The 19,730-nt window shown below is 37.2% G+C and overlaps 1 protein-coding gene across 1 annotated transcript in view; it reads left to right on the top strand.

Moving 5' to 3' along the window:
• Nucleotides 1-19,730, top strand: part of ADGRD1 (adhesion G protein-coupled receptor D1) — a 146,488-nt gene that overhangs the window by 89,178 nt on the left and 37,580 nt on the right. The window contains exons 16-19 of the mRNA XM_010200426.2: nt 4,476-4,579; nt 7,202-7,313; nt 14,043-14,196; nt 19,589-19,655. Of these exons, the coding sequence (XP_010198728.2) occupies nt 4,476-4,579; nt 7,202-7,313; nt 14,043-14,196; nt 19,589-19,655 (437 nt within the window). The remainder of the gene's footprint in view (nt 1-4,475; nt 4,580-7,201; nt 7,314-14,042; nt 14,197-19,588; nt 19,656-19,730) is intronic.

The following is a 19,730-nucleotide window of genomic DNA, read 5'->3' as shown; positions in this document are numbered from 1 at the left end:
TATTATTATTTAATATATAAATAAAGGCCTCACTGGACTGAAATTGAATTTCAGCAGCCTTTCTGGAGGCAATTAAAACCATTAGCTTCATCAGCCAAGGCCAGCGTTTTAATGTGTCTGAAACACTCAGGCTGCCGAAGTTAATTATTCATCCTTTTCTTAATTGGATTCAGATTGCATTTTAAAGGTGCAGCTTCAATAGGGTTGGCTGAGCCTTAATTTTTCACCCCTACCTCTCCTCCTTTCCCTCCCCCCAGGAAATGTCTCATATTTTTTAAGCCTTTGCAGAAGTGTTTGGGAGTGGATTTTAGCCCAGGCCAGTGGCTGACAATCTCATGGCAAATCTCAATAGGTTTGGTAAACAGGGTAAAAACCATACATTGTTGTAAGTAAATTAACTCATAGTAGGAGTGCTTCTTTGAGAAAGAGAGCTAAACACAAGGGACACTAAAAGATAACTTGCTCTTACATTTGGACTTAGGTCAAAATGCAATAGTCATGTCTTAAATTTCCACCAGTGAACAAATAAGTCTGGTTTCATAAAATGTCTATACTCTATAAGCACATGCATAAATATCATACTCTGTGTTCTACCAGTAACATTGATATACAAATGATGAGTATGATACAGTCCTTAGATTGCAGGGCTCATTTTTCAAGGCTGTAAAACATTGTTTGGTTCAAGAATTTGTCTTTTTTTTTTGGAAGGAGATGAATTGGTTTTTGAGAAAGGAGATTTCAAAAGTAGTTTAGACAAGGAAATTACTGCTTTGGGTGGCTAAATTGTGAAGTTGTAATTTTGTATACAGATAAACCCTTTCAGGATCAGCTATGACAAACCATGTTTTAAGTATTTGTACTCAGCCTTTCATCTGATGTGTTGCCTCTCAGGGCAGACATAGAGGGATATTTTCCAGTACACAAAGAAAGAAATTTAAGATTAGTACCTGCCTAAAATGTCCCTTCTGCTGGAGAAAGACAAAGCAGCCCCTTTGCAAGGCAGAAAACCTGGAGACAACAGCCTGAGAGATTAATAATTTGAAAAAGAGGTAGGAGTGCAAGTTTCACACACTGTGCAGCTATTCTTAACCAGAGAAGATAGATGTCACTCATTTTCTTGTTATTAACAACATCATAAAGGAAAAACATATATTTGAAGTCTGAACTGATATCTTTCCAGGATCATTTCTCCTGCCATTTGGTTGCCTGTCAGTTTCCAAAACAAAAAATGTTGAGCAATGTACTAACTTCTTTTTATGAGGGAGAACAATGGTAAGACAATAGGCTAGCATACTGCAAATGGGAACCATCAGAGTTTTGCCCATTCTATTAGCAACATTTGCAAGGTAAAGGGTGTTAGAGCCTGATCTGAAAGGGTGGGAATTTTATATGGAGTATGAGTTGTTGGTTTGTTTGTCAAAGCTGAAACTAAGAAACATCTGTCCTTTGGTGTTCAATGGCTGCTAACACTCATGACTGCATGAGCTTGTTTCCTCGCTTTTCAGCTTGCTGCAAAGTTAAGAGAATGATCACATAAACTCAAAGAAGCAAAACCATTTAGAAGAAAAGAATAATTTAATGTAGATTGGGACAAGTGTGAGAATCAGACCCGTGAGACTACTTCACAGATTGCTCAGTGTTTTATTTGGTGCTTTTTAATGCTATTTGCTTTAGTAATAGCATTACAGCCTGATTAGCATTTTTGTGCTGACTACAAGATCATCTCAAATTATTGTCTTATATTCCACATCATGCAAGCAGTCTGAAAATTTTCAACAAGACAAGCAGAGGTAAGATGAAATCAGCTGTTATCAGAGCACTGGAATTTATAGGAGATTGTTTCTACTTGGTGATGCGTGATGCTTTGACAATCCAAGTACTTCTAAAAACCTGCATGCATGCTATCCCTTACGGGGTGAACACAGACACACAACATCCAGCTCTTCTGTAATAGCTGGGTTGTGAGAAGTTAGTAGAGACCTGATATTTCAAATACAGGTTCTCTTCTGTCCCACACCATGTACCTATGTTTAGAAATGAAGCTTTATATCTTGAAAATGGTTCCAGGCCTTCTTTTTCATGCTGTATCCTTCATCCTGCATTTCTTTTCTTTTTCAATTCTATGTAATACAGATTCCACTTGGGAGAACTTGATTTGTGCCTTGTCCTGCCTGCAGGGGTTTCTGGAGCAAGACTGAGCTGAAACCCTGAGAAGGACTTTCTTAGAGGCATGTTAGTTATGATAGAAATTAGTTAGACAAAGATATTTGTATGATCATTATCTCTTGGATTGTTATGGAAAAAACCCCAAAGGCTTTGATTTTTGCCCATTTCCACTAGATGGATCCCCTGTATCTTCTGTGACAGTAAGACATCACCTTTCCTTTGCAGATCATAACTGCCTTTGCCAGTGCAAACTCTGTGATAGACTACTGTAAATCTAAATGAGCACTGAGCAGCTTTGACCTCTGTAGGAAACATTTTCTGGCTGCAGGTGTTAGGAGTGAAAGGAGTGAAAGAAAGCCTTGAACTGCTGAGAAATACTGATTTCAGAGTGACTTGAAGCTGGGAAAGCTTCCTGTGCTCCCCTCCTCCCTCTGTAGAGCTGCAAGCCACCTGTAGCAAGAGAAAGCAATGTGCATTGGAGCAATCAGGAAATAAGGTCCATGCATTTTGGACATGAATATCCCTGATGAGGAAATCACTTCTAAATTGCCTGATTTACCACATAGGTTATTCGTAGTTCAGGAATAATCTGTGGAGAAAGGCAATACATGGCTTCTCTGGGGGATGAGGGATGATAGCTCTTCAGTAGAAATTATATGGACCTTTTGAGCTGGTCCAGCACACAGAACCCTTTTGTTTCTGTAATTGATGCTATCCAAGTCAGGGAAAAGAAATGTGTCTTTGGCTGAAAGAGAAGAAATGCTAAAGAGCTGCATCATATTTCCTAGGAACTGTGACACCATAGCAACAGTTGTCTTTCAGTGCTGCTGCTGCATCGCCTAATAGTTCTCTGATTGCTGAGTGAGTCACAATCTATTCTGCTGTAAAACTTATTGCACATGAGCTGATACTGTTGGCAGATAATTAGGAGGAAAATGCACATACACACACATTACTTTTGTCTGTATTTAGAATATTTCTTTTCCTCATAAACACATAGCATACTATTTCCCTCCTTCAAAAAGAATTTTAATGGGAAGTTTATTGGCATAACTGGTTGGGTTTGATAATCTCTAATGAAATACTTTCTGAGGGGGGGAATTTTTATTGTGTGTGTGGAAAATAATAAAAAATTCCCAACTGTGAGAAAGGATTATTTTTTATTAGATAGAGGTACTGTAAAAAAACCCAGCAAATATGTTGTTGCTTTCAGTATTTTTCAGAATAAAGATTTTGAATGAGCTTTCAGCTAGGAATTTGATTTATAGCAAATAAACATTGAAATAAAACCACAGTATTTCAAGCATCAAAATGAAAAGTTTTTTATTTTCTTCCTTTTTTACTTTTTTTAAATGTTCAGTTCATGAAAATGTCAATTCTGTCCAAATTCACATCAGGAAAAATGTTTGAAAATGCCTTTGAGATGAGAAAATTTTTTCCTGCTTAGCTCTGTTCTACTTATTATATATTAATACTGCCTGGCTTCTTTTGTTGGGTGTGGCTTTGTCATTCTTTTATGAGTCCTTGCATGGAAAATTAAAACATGCTCTCTGATTAATTTAGGATGAAACAAAACACACTGTCCCTCCCCCACTGAACTATCCAGGTTTTAACACAGATCCTCATAGCAGGCATTATGGAGGTGCATATTAAGTGTTCATGAAAATTGAATTACTGCTACAAAAGGTGCTTGTAGATAAAAACAGAGTCTGAGATGAGCAGCTTCCACTGTGACTGTTCATGCTGTGTCTTTTCGATGGTTTTCTATTCTGTAGATGTCAGTCCAGCTCCTTCAGTATGCACTGAAAACATGATACATTAAACAAAACAAGTGGGCTATAAACGGCCTGTGATTTATGAGTTATCGTGGTTTGTCAGTTGTCACTGCTGTGAAGCACTTCTGGTATTTGCACAGGGATGTAAATTATTGCAGCGTGAGAGTATTAGCAAAGTGCCCTGCGAGCTGCAAAAGAGCCCGTTGCTGACATTGTTTGTGCAATCCAATAAACTGCTCTAAGTTCAGGTTTGATGATATCACAGCAGCACTGAAACTAACTTATTCCAAGGAAATACTGATTTATGAAATATGAGAGGGAACCAAAACACCATGAGCATGTGGATGCCCTGACTTTGCCACATTTTTTGGAGCTGGTTCCTCATTTCCCATGTTAGAAACAGCAGTGAATGATGGTGAACATCAGGTTATCTATGGGTGGATGAAGTAGAAAAGGCTACATACAGGGGGCTGACCTATGGTTCTGAAGTGTCATAAATCAATTAATACTTGTTTGTTTTTTCTTTGTGTGCAGCTAACAAGAGAACACCAGATGGCCCTCTCCTCCATCACTTACATTGGCTGTGCTCTGTCCATCTTCTGCCTGACTATCACTCTGGTCACATTTGCTGTATTGTCGTGAGTAATTTTAACTTAATACCTGCTGAGCAACTACCATGCAGAAAGCCAAGCAGTGCATTTCAGGCCACTGGTTAGGATCCCTTCAGGTGCCCTGGATAAAACAAAGGCTATTAATTTTACAACCTTCCTTATTTATATTCTGCACATGTATTAGTAACATTTGGTTGATTATTTCTAAATCACTTTCATTTCCTGAAATGAGGTGGTCTATTACATAACAAGCTACTTCCATCCTATGAGGGATGTTTTTATTTGATATTTTTTTTACCTCTCCATGTTTTGCTGTAGTACAGGAATCTTGCATAAAAAGCTGTAGAAGAGCTTGGTATACAAGATAAAAGCAAGCATAATATGAATAAAGATTGCAGGATCTCCCCCTTTTCTCCCCCTAGATACATCTTTGGATTTCTTGAGTGTACAATAGTACTTCTTTCTGCTTTTCAACTGTCTTGTCTGCAAGGCAGTGTGTTTATAAAGGTATGCCCAGAAACAAAGTCTCAGTCAACATTAGCATTTTGTTTCATGCAGCTTGTACACAATTACATCATATAACCCACATTTATTTTCACATATCTTACTGCTCTGTTAGGCTAGTTTTCTAATGTGTTACTATAGTAAGATGAAGGACACTTTAGGAAGTTTCTGCCATGTGACACTTAAGGTCTTCATGCCTGTTTCTATTCCAGCAGTGTTAACTGAGTTTGAAGCATAAGTAAGCTTGATACAAACATTTCTGAAAAAGCTTTCATAGAGGTTTCTGACTAAATAAAAAATAGATAACCTGACAAAGAGAAAAGTAACTTGTCTGAGGTTGCACAGCAGATTGGGAGCACAGTGAGGAATGGGATTCATGTCTCCTTTTGCACACTAAACCATGTTCTTCCTACTCAAGAGCACATATTTTTAATTTCTGTGCCTAAGCATGTCTTTTGGACATCCTGTTAAGAGGCCAGTTTCTAGGAAAAAGAACTTACTGAAACCCAGCAAACTGATTGCAAAGTTTGTTTGTTCCAAACTCCGTATTATTTCCAAGTCTCAAGCTCTATGTTGGTCATACTTGGATTAAATGCATAATGCGTAGCAAAATCCACTCTAAATAAGTCCAACGTCTGCCTATCTGGCATTGTGCTGTTGGTATGCTTGGGCTAAGGGTTTGTCTGAGTGAAAAAATTGGGTGTTATAGTGTTCTAAAAAGAGGAAAGGAGCAAAATGGGATGATATTGCTGCGGCAGAGATGAGAACTCAAGAAACTGGAGGCAAACAGAAGACTTGGAAAGAAAGCTTGAACCTAACTGACTGTTACAAGGTTAAGTACCCCACCTACACACAGGATCATTCAAAGTGCCAATTAAAAATAGTTTAATTGGGTTTTCACTGGAGAGCAGGTCTCATTAAGCAGCTGAAGTGAAACTTTGCAATGTAGTGTTAGATGACCATGAGGTAAGCGGAGAGGAATCTGGCAAGTTCTTTGCTACTCTGATTACTGGCAATGACGGCCACTTCCCAGGAGGACAGTTCTGATTGCCTTCTGGGTAAGGATGTTCCAGCTTGTGACCGCATGAAGTTCCTTATTAGAAAGCCGTTGGCACCAGGCAGCTCAACGTGTCTCTTCAAATTACTTTTAGGACATCGGCGCTACTCCGTTTCACTCTTCAATCCCTTCTAATGGGTTACAGGAGTGTTAGAAGAGCAGGGCTGAGAGCAAGCTGCTGTGTGCATTGCCTAGTCTGTGTCACCCTGCTGCAGGAGGTACTCACGATATGTCACCAGCGGTTGCAAAAGTCATCACTATCCAGCCTGATACAGCAAAAAGATGTCTTGTCGTGTGGAGGAAGTGCTACCACTTGCATAGCCAAACGTGCCAGGGTCTCCTGAAATGATTAAAGTGACTGTAGAGGCTGGCAGGCAATATGGATTGTTATCACTGGGATTTTTTTAAAGAGAAGGCTTGAAATGTTCAGATAAATGTTTTTGTTTATTTCTTCCTATTCCTGGATGAGAACAGAAACAAGAGGTCAGAAGACTCACAGGAGAGTGTGTTCTTGTCAGATTTCCAGCCAATTTTTGCAAAGCCAAGAGAGATATGTTCAAATGATGTTGCAATCAAGGTCAGGACTTGTCAAGATGGGCACTACCCATCTATATAGTTAGCTGCTGTTCCTGTGCTCAAAAGCTGGTAATAGTAAAGTCAAAATTGTAATCAATGTCTTTTCACATCCCCTTATTTCTGATACAGTCAAATAACAACAAAATGAAAGCAGAAACTCTGTGGCACAGGGTAGGCTAAAAGGTGCAAGGTGCAGTATGCTTTCTGTGAGGTGCAGATCTGACTTCCTTGACCGCACAGCACAATTCAGGATCAAGCCTTTTGTTAATATCCTCCCACAAGTCATCATCAGCACTAGTTAATGTGCAAGTCAGTCTTCTGCCTTCAGAATGACAGTAGGATATCAAAGAAACCAGTTAGTACCACTCCCGGTGGAAAGAAGCAAAAGGCATCATGATAACCCCCCCCAAAATGAATGACCAAAAGCCAATCAAGATGCTTGCTGATAAATCACAAATATATTCATGCTTCTTGGACTACTATTTTAGTAATGTGTTTCTCTCTTCTGCCAGGTCTGTTAGCACCATTCGCAACCAGCGCTACCATATCCACGCCAATCTGTCCTTTGCTGTCTTGGTGGCTCAGATCCTGCTTCTCACCAGCTTTCAGTTCAACCCTGGAACGGTAAGTGCTAAAAAGAGTGACTGTGAGTTTTGTGAGGCAGCTCCACGGAATGAATGCCACGTGTCACATGCAAGAGTCTTGCACGTGAAGTTTCCTATTCTCATCACGTCTTAGCCAAAAATGGTATCCTACAACACTGGATAAAGCCTGCTGTGAATCAAATAGTGTTATCATAGTATCTGGCCACATCTATATGTTTATAAAACACACATATATCCATCAAATGGGATGGTTGACTTGTGCCTGACACGGTTTTCTCTCATCTATTCTCTTTATTGAGAACTGTGGGAATTCTGTGTTGGAGAAAATTGCATGACTTGTATATTTAGGTAAAGAGTTTGTATTTCTATTAGGGTTTGGGGTTGGGGGGAGTTAGTTTTATTAAACTCTCTACGGCACAGTTTGGTTTTTTTGGGTTTTTTTCCACATTAAAAAAATCATGTTATTCTTTTTGGAAGGTAATGAGCTTCCTGATGGAGCTGTGACAATTTCTTCTGCTTTCTTAGAGAGTAAATTAGGTCTTTACTTTTTTCACATAAAGGTTTTTTTCCTGTTTTTCTGAACAGCAGATTTATTACCATGATCTTTACTCTGGAAATTTAGGTGATTTTTAAGTACTCTTCATGTTTATTTGACCTGAGTAATAATCAATGAGAAAGGAAGAGCAATGACTGCTTAATTAGCTAGAGGTGTCTCTATGCATCATTGTGTAAGAGTTTAGTCCAAGATCCTCAGTATTGTAAAACTTATATGTACTTCTCTGGGCATCTAAGGCAACCACTTAAGCAAATGACAAACACCTTTAAATTGCTTACACAGTACTTAAGCTCTATGCATGTCTAGGCTTTTTCTGCATGATCACATAGATTGGAACTTCAAATCCCAGATTGATTTTTATGGATCTACAACTACAAGTGGGAATTCCTTATGCAGAGTGCCAGTATCTAAGCCATTAATACTGGCATCTAAACCAGCTGTGTTAGATTAAGAAAAATATGCCAAGTTAACAGTGTTGCATACCAATAAAACCAATTTGCTTCCACTGTTCTGTTTAAAAAATGCTACTTAAAGTAATGCAAGGTCTGTGGATGAGTCTCACCTGCAAAAAGCAGAAACCCCCCTGATTTTAAAATAATCTTCCAATGTGCTCTGATATTGTAACAGTCACAACTTCTCTTTGGTGACCAGCTATTGCTCTATATTAGTTTTGACAAGGAGAGAGCAGTTTCTATTAATCTGTCCTGGTTTAAGCTGGTACAAGGCTGTGTTTTGGATTTAGTGTGAGGGTAATGTTAACACACTGGTGATTCAGTTGTTGCTAGGTAGTGCTTATCTTAAAACAAAGTCTTTGTCAGGTTCACATGCTCTGCCAGCGAGGAGATGCACAAGAAGCTAGGAGGGCATATGGCCAGGAGAGTTGATCCCAACTAGCCCAAGAGCTATTCCATACCATAGAACATCATGTTCGGTATATAAACTGAGGGGTTTGGTGAAGAAGTGCAAATTGCTGCTCAGAGACTGGCTAAGCATTGGTCAGCAAGGGGTGAGCAACTGCCCTGTGCAGCTCTTGTTTTTCCTGGTTCTTAATTCATTTTCTTATGATCCTCCTTCTATTGTTTCTATTTTATTTTTAATTTTATTTCAATAAAAGCTGCTGTGTGGTGCTTTATTGCTGGTGGTTAAACAACAACATGATCTTTTATTCTTTTTATTCTCAGTATGAGTAAATAGGAAGTTTGTACACTCTTCATTTTGCCAATACATCTGCTACTTAAATTTATATCCAGCTCAAATGAGATCCCTTAAACATCTGTTCAGTTTATAAATAACAGTAATGTCTGGTTTTACACAGACTATTATTATCTGAGGATCTAAAAGAATTTTGTAAATCTAAGTTCATACTCTTTAGCTGTTTAACATTCAGGTAGGTGCTGAATGAGAAAGACGATGTGCAAGGGAGGAAATGATAGGGAATGGTTTAAAAGGAAAAATGAAATGGAGACAGTGGAGAGCAGCAAAAGATAGAATTTGAAAGTGGGGACAATGGAAACCAAGCATTAAAATCATCCTCTCTGTGTAAGCATAGAGCTGAAACTCTGCTGAAAGGACCAGAGGTTGAGGGCAATGACATGTTTGCTCAGCATAACAGGTTGCCTTATTCTCATGGTTCTTCCTTTTTCATTCATTCCAGTTTTTCTGACAATTTAAGCCACTTCAAATAACATGTAAAAGCCTCTTTACACCTGGTCAAGGCTAGCATTACCTCTAGTCTTTTACAATAATATGAAATACTAGTTGTACTTCCAGATTTTACTTGGATGTGGGTAGAGCCTGTGTTCTTCAGAGACCTGTCTCAGTGTCCATGTACATTCACAATGTTCCTTGTCCACACACAGATCTCTACTTTCTTTTAGTTAAGCAGATGTAGATAAGCTTGTGAAATGCTAATAGAAACTTAAGTTGCAGTTTAGCAGGTGTATATTTTCATTTCTCTTAGACCTGTTTAAAACTTAGTTTAGTTAAACTGAAGTGGTAGCAGACAGAAAACAAGACCTATTTTATGGCACAGGCTTTCCAAAGTGAAACAGTTTGGAGAATCCATGGATATTTCAGCCCTATCTACTCTGAAAAAGCAGTAATTGTAAGGCACAGTAGTGTAAAGGTTTTCCAGCTGAAGAAAATGATACACATTCTCTGCTACACCTTTATTTTATTATTTTAACCTCTTGGGATCAGGATGTTGTGATTCATCCTTTTATTAGTTTCCATCCTTATCTTCTGTATGCTCTGTTCTCACTACCTTTGACATCAGTTTTAACACTTTTAATTGCTGCTTTAATTAGACTGCTAAATGGTAGTTTACAAAGAGAAGGAGGCAATATTTACACTAGAATGTGTAAATTTCTTAACGTTCTGCTTCTGCCAAAGATGCAGAATCCAGTGTCTAGTATCTAGTGCCAAACAGTTCGGAAGTGCCCTTGCTTGAAAAGACAAGTGGTACCAGTTTGCTTGAAGAAATATAGTGCAGGAGGGAATGGCATCATAGAAACAGGCCATAAGCTGGCATCACTTTCTTCATGCCTTTAGACTCTCCAGGAGCCTTTAGACCCTCCATCCTTTCCCATCTCCATTTCTAGTGATATTAATTTTTTTTGTTCCAGATACAGCACACAGTACTCCCCACACATGCAATTTCAGACATATTATTTCATACTTGGAATTTATACTACAGTGATTTTCCTTTTATAGAGTAGGAGTATTTACTAACCACAAAATTCTTATCTCCACAAATAGGACTTTGATCTTTTTCATACATCCAGGACCTTTTTTTTCTTTTTAAAGCAGGATCTTGATACCTAACATCAGTACTGCTAAACCAGTAATCCTAAATGGTCATGCCATATTCCAGGAAGAAATTATTCCTCAAAGCAAAATATCTTTCTTCTAGAAAAGCAAGTATGTTCACACACAGCATTTTCTTCCTATACTCTCTAAGATATCATTGCTAATCACACTGGTCTAATTACTTCTCTTAGACTTTCAGCAATAGATGGATTCATTTCTTCAGAGAGGTTTGCTTACTAACTTACTCTGTGCTATAAACTAAAACCCCTTTTTTTTAACATAATCCCAAACAGTAGTGTGTATTTAAAAATTATTAACCCTGTTGAGGCTACTAAAGTCTTCCAAAGACCTGAACGTGTTTGTGGGGAAAAAGTGAAGTATCATTTAGACATAGGAAAGTGAAAATTGAAGTGCAGTGTGTTAGGCAGCACTGTGTTTTTCCAGCCAACTGGAAAATTTAATGTGTCTGCTATTTGCAGTTCTGCCTCAGTGTATTGAGCTGTTTCTGACTCAGTACTCCTGCATGGCATTGCTTAAAACACATCCAAATAGAGAGATGAAATGAGCTACTTTTGTTTATGATACATGTATCTGCTGAAATTCAGGCCGTGTACCAAAGCAGCATATAGATTGTAAGAAAGGACATTTTCACAGAGTTCTGTATAATGCAGTGAGATTGCCACCACAATTGAAAACCCAATTGCAAGTGGAATTTAGAAATGTGATGCAAGTTTACCTGTGTGTTTTAAGACTGTCTTCAGTTAGCAAATGGAAATTATTTTCTGAGAGTCTGCTTTACTTTCTCAACAACTATAACATGATAGGCCTTGCTACTGGCTGGAGTGATTTTTCTATTTCCACAGAGTCACAAGTAGTCAACTCTAAGGGTAACAGTAATGAGATTTTTCTTTTTGCAGGTATTCTACCAAAAATAGACATGCATCATATGATACAGCAAGAGACATCTGCTTGTTTATAATATACAAAGTCTCAGCATTTCAATGTCTTTTTCAAGAAGACAATTTATCATTTAAGAGTATTTTCAAAGCAATAATTAAGGCACAAAACCAGAATGAGTAACAATTTTTCTAGGGGTTTATATAAAAGTCTGCAACTTGATATTATAAACAACTATGGAGAGACCAACCTCCTGCTACTTCACTGTTTTATTTTTCTACTGTTTTGTGATTCATATTGTTTAGCTCCCCAAAAATTGGAAAGTATCCATGTAGCAGAACTAGCCTGTAAGTCAGCTTTATGTTACACTTTTATTTTTGTGGATTAATCTTCTGGTAGAAATCAAAAGGCACTAAAATGAATTTCATAGCCTTATGATAAAATTAACTGGAAAGGCTTTTATAAGTTTTGTCAATAAGCAAATCTGGTTTAGTTATATCTCACTGAACATTGCAAAATACTAAAACACTTACAGATCTCTATTACCTGAATTAAAACCAAAGTTATTGCTTTTTTAATTCATGTAGTCACAGTGGGTTTGCTTTAGAATGTCCTTGCCCTAGACTACAAGCAAGAAGGTATGGGAAAGCTTCAATTGTCATTATTCTGTCAAGTAAAAACATTTTAATTTTAGTGTGCAAAATCCTGAACCATCAACAAAAAGAATAAAAGGCTGGCATAGGGCAGCTAAGCCAATGGAACTAAGGAAACTAATGATTAACTTCTGAAGACTACTGTGGCACTAAACTAGTGCCTACCGATAATGCATCCTCAGCATACAGGCTCTAACTGCCTGGATATGTTAGTATGACTTGGCCAGGTGAGGAAGGGAAACCTTGAAGAAAACAAACTTCCCCCATTTATGTGGGCTGCATGTAAATAACCCCTCTGAAATTCTGTAGGTGTTACAGAAGGGATGTTCCAACCACAGAGCAGAATGACCATCATCATTATGCTACAAGATGCAAATCTGAGATATAGCTGGGACTTGATCCAAGGGCATGTTTAAAATGTGCCTTAACTGAAAGCCAACCAAACAAGGTTGTCTTGTGGTAAGATCATTGGCAGTCACATCTGTTCAATTACTGTATGATGAGTGAAACCACTTGTGGTGAGACATCCTCGAAAAGCAATTAGTGGGGAAAGGCGAGTGTGCTGTGTGAGTACGTGAGGAGAGGAGAAGAATAAAGGATTAGATTTTCCTATTTCCATATAGTAGGCTGACAGGAGACTCAAAGAAAAGTGAAGAGATCTCTTTGAGAAACAACTTGAGGAAAATTCAGATCTTAAGCCTACACTGCATTTCCTGTACCCCACAGTGGGTCATAAGCACTAAGGTGGATGTAACAAGATTAAAGAAGACATTTTAACTTTTTGTTGCATTGTCTTAATCATGGCATTCCTCTCTTTTAGAGCAGCATTTGTTTCACTTCAAAACATTATAACTTCAAACAGATAATCTGGTTTACACCATGTGGGCTGACTTTCTAGATGCTATTTTGCTGCTGCTAGCTCTTATTTCTAGAGTCTTGATAGCAGACAGTAAATAAAGGACTAACAATGAGTATTCAATGAGTATTCAATGAGTATTCCCCACAGAGAAAATTTTTGTTTCTTTGTCTTAATAGGCAGACTATGAGAGACTGAGAATTCAAACAGCTGGGAAAACTAGGTACCCATCATAGAGCAATTAGGACCCAAGACCCAATGATAACTTTCTATCATATCTTTAAATGGCTATATTAGTGTTGCTGAGGGAGGATCAGGAGACATTTACAGAACTTCTAACCAGGATAGACAGAGGAGTACAATATGTTTTTATTTGTGTGTTATCCTATTTTTAATATGAACATCCTATTTTTAATGTGAACTACAGCAGGAAGTAGGAAGGCCACATAGTGAAGTGTAACCAAAGAGCAGGTTCTACATAGCACCTTATTTTAAAATTTCCATGTTTCACTCAAGCTTAACTGACCCACTGACTTTCTACCAGTTCATTGTAGAAAATGAGTCATGAACTATGCTGGTTTTTCTGGCATTCAGAACAGGGAGCAAGGTCCAGTGAAATGTTTCTACTCCACTTCTTTGACTCTCCTATATTTACTACAGGCTCAACAACAGTATGTCAGCTATTCAGTGTTGAAACCTTAAATATTTTGTAGACTTTAGTAAGACTATTGCTCCTGCCATTCTAAATAGATAACCAGTTTGGATTTCCACATCATTTGGCAATATTTTTTGTCAAAAGGTAAAAGGATTGATTACTCTGAAGCTATCTGAAAATGCTGTAATTAAATTACCTAGTGCTTTAAGACTCTTATTTCAATGATTTAATTTGTAAACATATACAGAAGTTTTTAAAAAACACAAAAAACAATGTGACTGCATCATGAAGAATTAATATATTAATTTTTGTTCTTAATTCAGGTGCCTTGCAAGATCTTGGCCATTCTCCTTCATTTTTTCTTCCTGAGTGCTTTTGCATGGATGCTGGTGGAAGGATTTCATCTTTACAGTATGGTGATCAAAGTATTTGGGTCAGAAGAAAGCAAGCACTTATATTATTATGGAATTGGATGGGGTAAGCATTTAGTAGCTGCCTTTTTTAAATCTCCTCATTGTAGGATAAGATTATAGTCAGAAGCATATATAAAAATTTCATTTTATGTAGGTCTGATGGATAAGAAAATGCATCATTTTAAAATGTATAGTCCCTAAACCTAATTCCACTGCAGTGAATTCCATGACTACACTAAGCCAGATCACATCCTTGATTACTAAATCAATAGCAGGAAGGTGGGAAAGAGGTCTCACTGAACTGCTATGTTCTTCATTTCTCTGTGACAGGTTCAAGAGTATCATAAATGTGTGTCCTTATCCAAGTTGATTTAAGATAGGTTTTTTTGTGTTAAGGAATGACCAGTTTGTATGCCAAAGGTATGCACATTAAAGCCCTGGCTACTATAAACATTTCAAAGTTGTTTTGCTGAGTTTTTAGTAGAAGTGTGTAAAATATTTCCTCCTTTAAAAAAATATTATTACTACTTTTATTTTCATTTTCAAAACCACTACTCAAAATAGGTTAAGTGGAGTAATTAATCTTTTTTTTTCATGCACATAGACCCAAAAGTAAGGGAACCAAGACAGGTAGAGGCTTGAAGATATTGGAGATTTGTAGGTTCTTCTAGATTCAGCACTAAATGTAGAGAAACATGCTGTTGTTGACAGGTTTCTTGTTGATTTCTTTAATCCAGAACCTATGGAATACAAAATCCAAGCAGCTCAAACCAAAGAAAATGTTCTCACAAGCCCTTGAGAACTCTTTCTCCTTCAGAAATATTATGTGAAAAGGCATAACAGTTAATAACATAATAAGAACTGGCATTTAATTCCCTGGGGTATTTGCTTAGAGCAGATGCTTTGATTAACTTCATTTACAATTAATCATTAATTACCTTATGAAAATAAATTAATGATTTATAAGTGCCACAATTCACCTTTACCCTTCTTTTCTGGCATTTTGTGTAAGGTTTATTTGTTGTAAAATGGCAGTGATCTACAAAGTGATTTAGAAGACACAAGGATAAACATGGCATCTGACTGTTGCTGCTAAATGTTGCATTTTGTATCATTTTATTGCAATGTGATTGCAACCTCTCAATTAGCAGTAATTAGAACAATGAGTACATAGCCTATTGGTACATAACCCAATGGGATGTTAAACATGGTTACAAAAAAGCCTCTTCAATGGTATTTTGAGTAATGTTTTGGATGATAATCATTCATGACCAACAGTGGGTATTTGTCATCAAAACAGATGTGTGTTGCAAAATACATGAGGCACCAGCAGCATAAGTTTCTGTATCAGTTCTAGCAATGCTTTTCTTGGCAAAAATTGTGTAAGAAACGCTGTGGCAAACTCTGTTCCTTATATGGAGCAAAGGAGGCAGATAGTGGAAGACATCATCCATATAATAGTAATACATTTATTTGTGTAAATCTTTCAGAAGCTATTTTTTTTCAAATGCTTTAACTTTAGAAAGCACATTACAATTATTATTTCTACAAAATGACTTGGAAAAAGTTATGTTTTCTGAAATCCAGTAAATCTACCATGTTTCAGTTTGTATTGCCTTATTTTTTCCATATAACTCCAAGTATTTGCATTTTAATTAAATATTACATTTCTTTAATCATATCTGACATCATATTGTTGCTGCAAGTGTGTCTAAAGATCTCTGAAGTAATTTAGCTAGGCAACTGCATAAACCTCAGCCCTGAATTTAAGAACCCATACCCATCATCCTTATTCAAACAGAAAGATTGTGCCAGGTACATGTGTAAAAGTTTGCAAAGTCTATAGAAATGGCAAATTGAAACTTGAGGTAATAAGAAGAGACAAGGAACTCTACACAGAGCATTGCAGATGTCCTAACATCTATTGAGATTTCTGAAAAATATTACTCCTATAAAATGAATTTGAGAGTAATCAGAAACAGGTTACCAAATGTGCAGAGTTGATTGAAGTTCCTGTGTATTATCTTTAGTCCCAAGGGTGATAAAATTACCTCAAAGACTGCAGTGGCCAGGAATTCAAAAGTGCAATTTGAAGAAGGTGATACTATCCTACCTTGGAAACTACCTTGAGACTGAGTGGGGGAAAAAAAATACTTTGTTGCCTCAATGATTCAGTGTAATACACTGAGATTATTGTAGCAAAGCTTTTCCCACCCAGCCTTTTGTAGGATGCTGATGATACAGTTTGTAATACTGAAGATTTTGCTGTGGCACTTGGACCTTAATGTGTTTTCCTAATTGAGACAATTTTCCTTCCTTTAGAGGCTGCCTTATCTGAACTGTCAAAAGACCTAAATTTCTTTTTTTGCTGTTGCTTGATGTAGTCCTGAACTTCTGCATAGATTCAGTGTAATGCAGTAAAAGAAAAAGATAGAAATTTAAAGAAGAAAAAGATACCAATGGAAAGTTAACTTCTACAAAACAAATGGGAGAAAATATTTCTCCCCATCAAGTAAAGGAGATTTTTTCAGTATTGGAAGGAAATATACTTTCACTTGTGTCTAATGCTTCACCTTTCTCAACAAACAAAATATTTAACCTTTTAGAATTAATGTCTTAAAATTACTCCCAGTTGTGCACCACAAAGTTTCTGTAGCTTGTCTGTGTTTTTTGCTATGTATAGAAGACAAAGAAACTTTCCAAATACAGCCTAGAGATTTAAAGGCATTTTTTGTTTTATTTATTATTAGTGTCTCAGAAAACACAAAGCAAATTAATTAAATGTGAAGTTCAACGTCAAATAAGAGGACTGAGCTGACTTTCATCTTAGGCTTTACCCTAGTGACTGACTGTATTTGAGATGAATTCTAAGAGAATATTGCCTGAGCAAGGATTGTGTTATAGGGTTTTCTGTGTGAGGTACTAAGAGTTTATGTCTGCTCTGCAGGCTGTATTTTAATGCTGAGTTCAGGAGGTAGCTCTAAATTAGCTGGCTTAGGGACCCAAAGAGCTCAAACTGCAGCAGCCCACGGCTCCACGGAGGTTGATTTACCCCATTTAAATGTGATGCTGTATCACTGTAGGACTGCAGAGACACAGATGGCACCAGTGCCATAGATCAGTCGCTACAAAGGTGTGCTAGAACATTTTCATCTGATACTGTGCTCTGCATCATAAATTTGGAGATTTGGAGAGGGGTTGGTGAGCATGCTTGTAGCATCTACTAACTGAGAAAACATCCAGATAGAGTAAAAAAGATAACCATCATTCTTTCATGGATGATAACCACTGCCAGCACAACATGACCTATTATGGGCAGAGACTAAATTTCACAGCTCTCATGTAATAATTACTTACAAAAGATTAAGCAAACATGCTTATCTTTGTGTATAATATATAATCCATACAAATTATTCAGTCCAAATCAAAACTTATGATTCCTTTGGGCTGAATGTATATTTTTTCCAACTTTTAGGGTTGTTTCTTAAAGGACAAATGCTCTAATTTCACTGTAACAAAACCTCAATTCTGCCTCCATTGCCATTATCCATTTAATATCTTGTTAATGCAAAGAAAAGGGAAGCACTGCACTGTAGGCTGCAGACCATTTTATTCTCACTGACTTAACAGCTCTTTTTATGCAGATGACTGCTCTACATTTCATCTGCATAAGTTTTATTATCTTCCAAAGGAACTGTCTATTTAATTTTCTTCTTCACCGCCATTTAGATTTGATAAAGAGTCATGCTAAATCCTTTGAATATCCAGCATTTGACTTGGAAAAAAAAGGCAGACTAGAAGTATAAAGGACAGTTAGATGGTTGTGGGTATTTTTGCTTTTGTGAAGTCACTCCTGTGGGAAGATAGCCTGCATCAGAAGACAAACTGTTGAAATGTCTGCTTTGCAACTGAAGATGGGATTGGGAATGTGTAAATGTACTGGTGAGGTCTTTAGTAACTCTCATATCCATGGAAGACCAAATTTCAGCAGATAGGCTTATATCTGTGCTTAATTGTTCTGTTGAATATAGTTATTCTTGGTTGTGTTCAAATGTGTGTAGGAATTTCCATTCTTAGACAGCTGTGACAGTAAACTAAAATTTTGCCATTTCTTAGGTCTTACACAATTATCACTTGTAAGGAGTTTTTCCTGGTTTGGACAGGCATTGCAGAGCAGAATCAAGTTTGTGGGATATTAGACTCCACCCTGCATATTGGATTGTCTAAGATATGAGTCTAATAATGCTTGTAGATGCTACTTCTTAGCTGCTGATTATCTTTCCTATTTAGAAACACAAGATGCTTCTAGTCACATTCCTTACAGAATGAACATATTACTTCCAAACCATGTCATTACAGAAAAAAATTAGGGAATTTTATGGGAACGATATTGGTAAGATTAAGCAGAAAATGCTTGTCAGAGTATTTTGTAAAGCCTCATGCAGAAAGCCTGAAGAGTTTAAAAGTAAATTGAAACTTTAAGCTATCATCTATAATACTCTGCCTGGGACCTGGTTATTAAATTCCGTAAGATGATTAAAAACCCAAACCTTCACATTTTATTAAATCATATAGGAATGAACAGACAATAATTTAATATATAAAGAAATTAAGTTTTACTATATTCATAACTATTGGCTAGAAAAAAAACACCTCACTTCCGTTCCAGCTCCTGGCCTGGAAAGCTGAGTTAAAGTGACACAACAGGATATCGCAGTGCTGGGGGCCAGAGATGTGCAGCTCTCCCTGACAGCAGGACCATAATTGTCTGCCTTTGGATAATGCCTGTGTAATCCTGTAGAGCACTCCTCCACCTCCCAGGATGCCACACACTGGAACTGTCAAAACCCACTTGGAAACCTAGTCTACTTTAAACACAGAAATCTTGTAGAGCTATTACATATTTATGTTGAAATAAAATTTAGTTGTGCATCTGAGTGGGATCTGAATTTGTTTCTGTCTCTTCCTGACTGTCTCTTGCTGCTGTATGTGATGCTCTGGATAATTACATGTTACCATTTCTGTCTTCTCATCTACTAGTCATGAACTTCTGTGAGAAACTAGACTTTGTTTTCTAGATTGTTTTAAATTCTTGAACAAGGTGCACTTACTTGGAGGAAATGGTTAAAATAAGCCTGATATTGCTCCATAGGATATCACTGCTTGAGTAGTAAGAGACAGAAAGTACATAAATCAGGCTGAGAAATAGCTATGCTTCTCAATGAAATTAGCACTGATTCAGTTTAACTAGTGCTTTCTTGAAAAGTTATGTTGTTTCTCTGACAGTAATTGATTAAAACAAGTTGTATTACACAACTGCAGGAGGATGTCAAGTTAGACTTCATTCTGTAATTACTCTGAGCTGTTCTGTTGTCATCTGAAATTTAGCTGAACTTGCAGGCTGTATTAGATGTACTTTCCTTACTGATATTGCCTCTGATTTTGCCTTTTTGCAGGCTGCCCACTGGTGATTTGTGTAATTTCTATAATGTCATCCCTAGGCAGCTATGGAGAAAGTGGAAAGTGAGTACTGAAATGTCTTCACTCCAGGTGCAATAAGGATGAAAAACCTGCTGGGGAGAAAAGCTTGTAAATCTG

This window comes from Colius striatus, chromosome 17 (assembly GCF_028858725.1).
Source record: "Colius striatus isolate bColStr4 chromosome 17, bColStr4.1.hap1, whole genome shotgun sequence".
In the NCBI taxonomy this organism is placed as follows: domain Eukaryota; kingdom Metazoa; phylum Chordata; class Aves; order Coliiformes; family Coliidae; genus Colius; species Colius striatus.
This window is presented reverse-complemented; position numbering and strand designations above follow the sequence as displayed.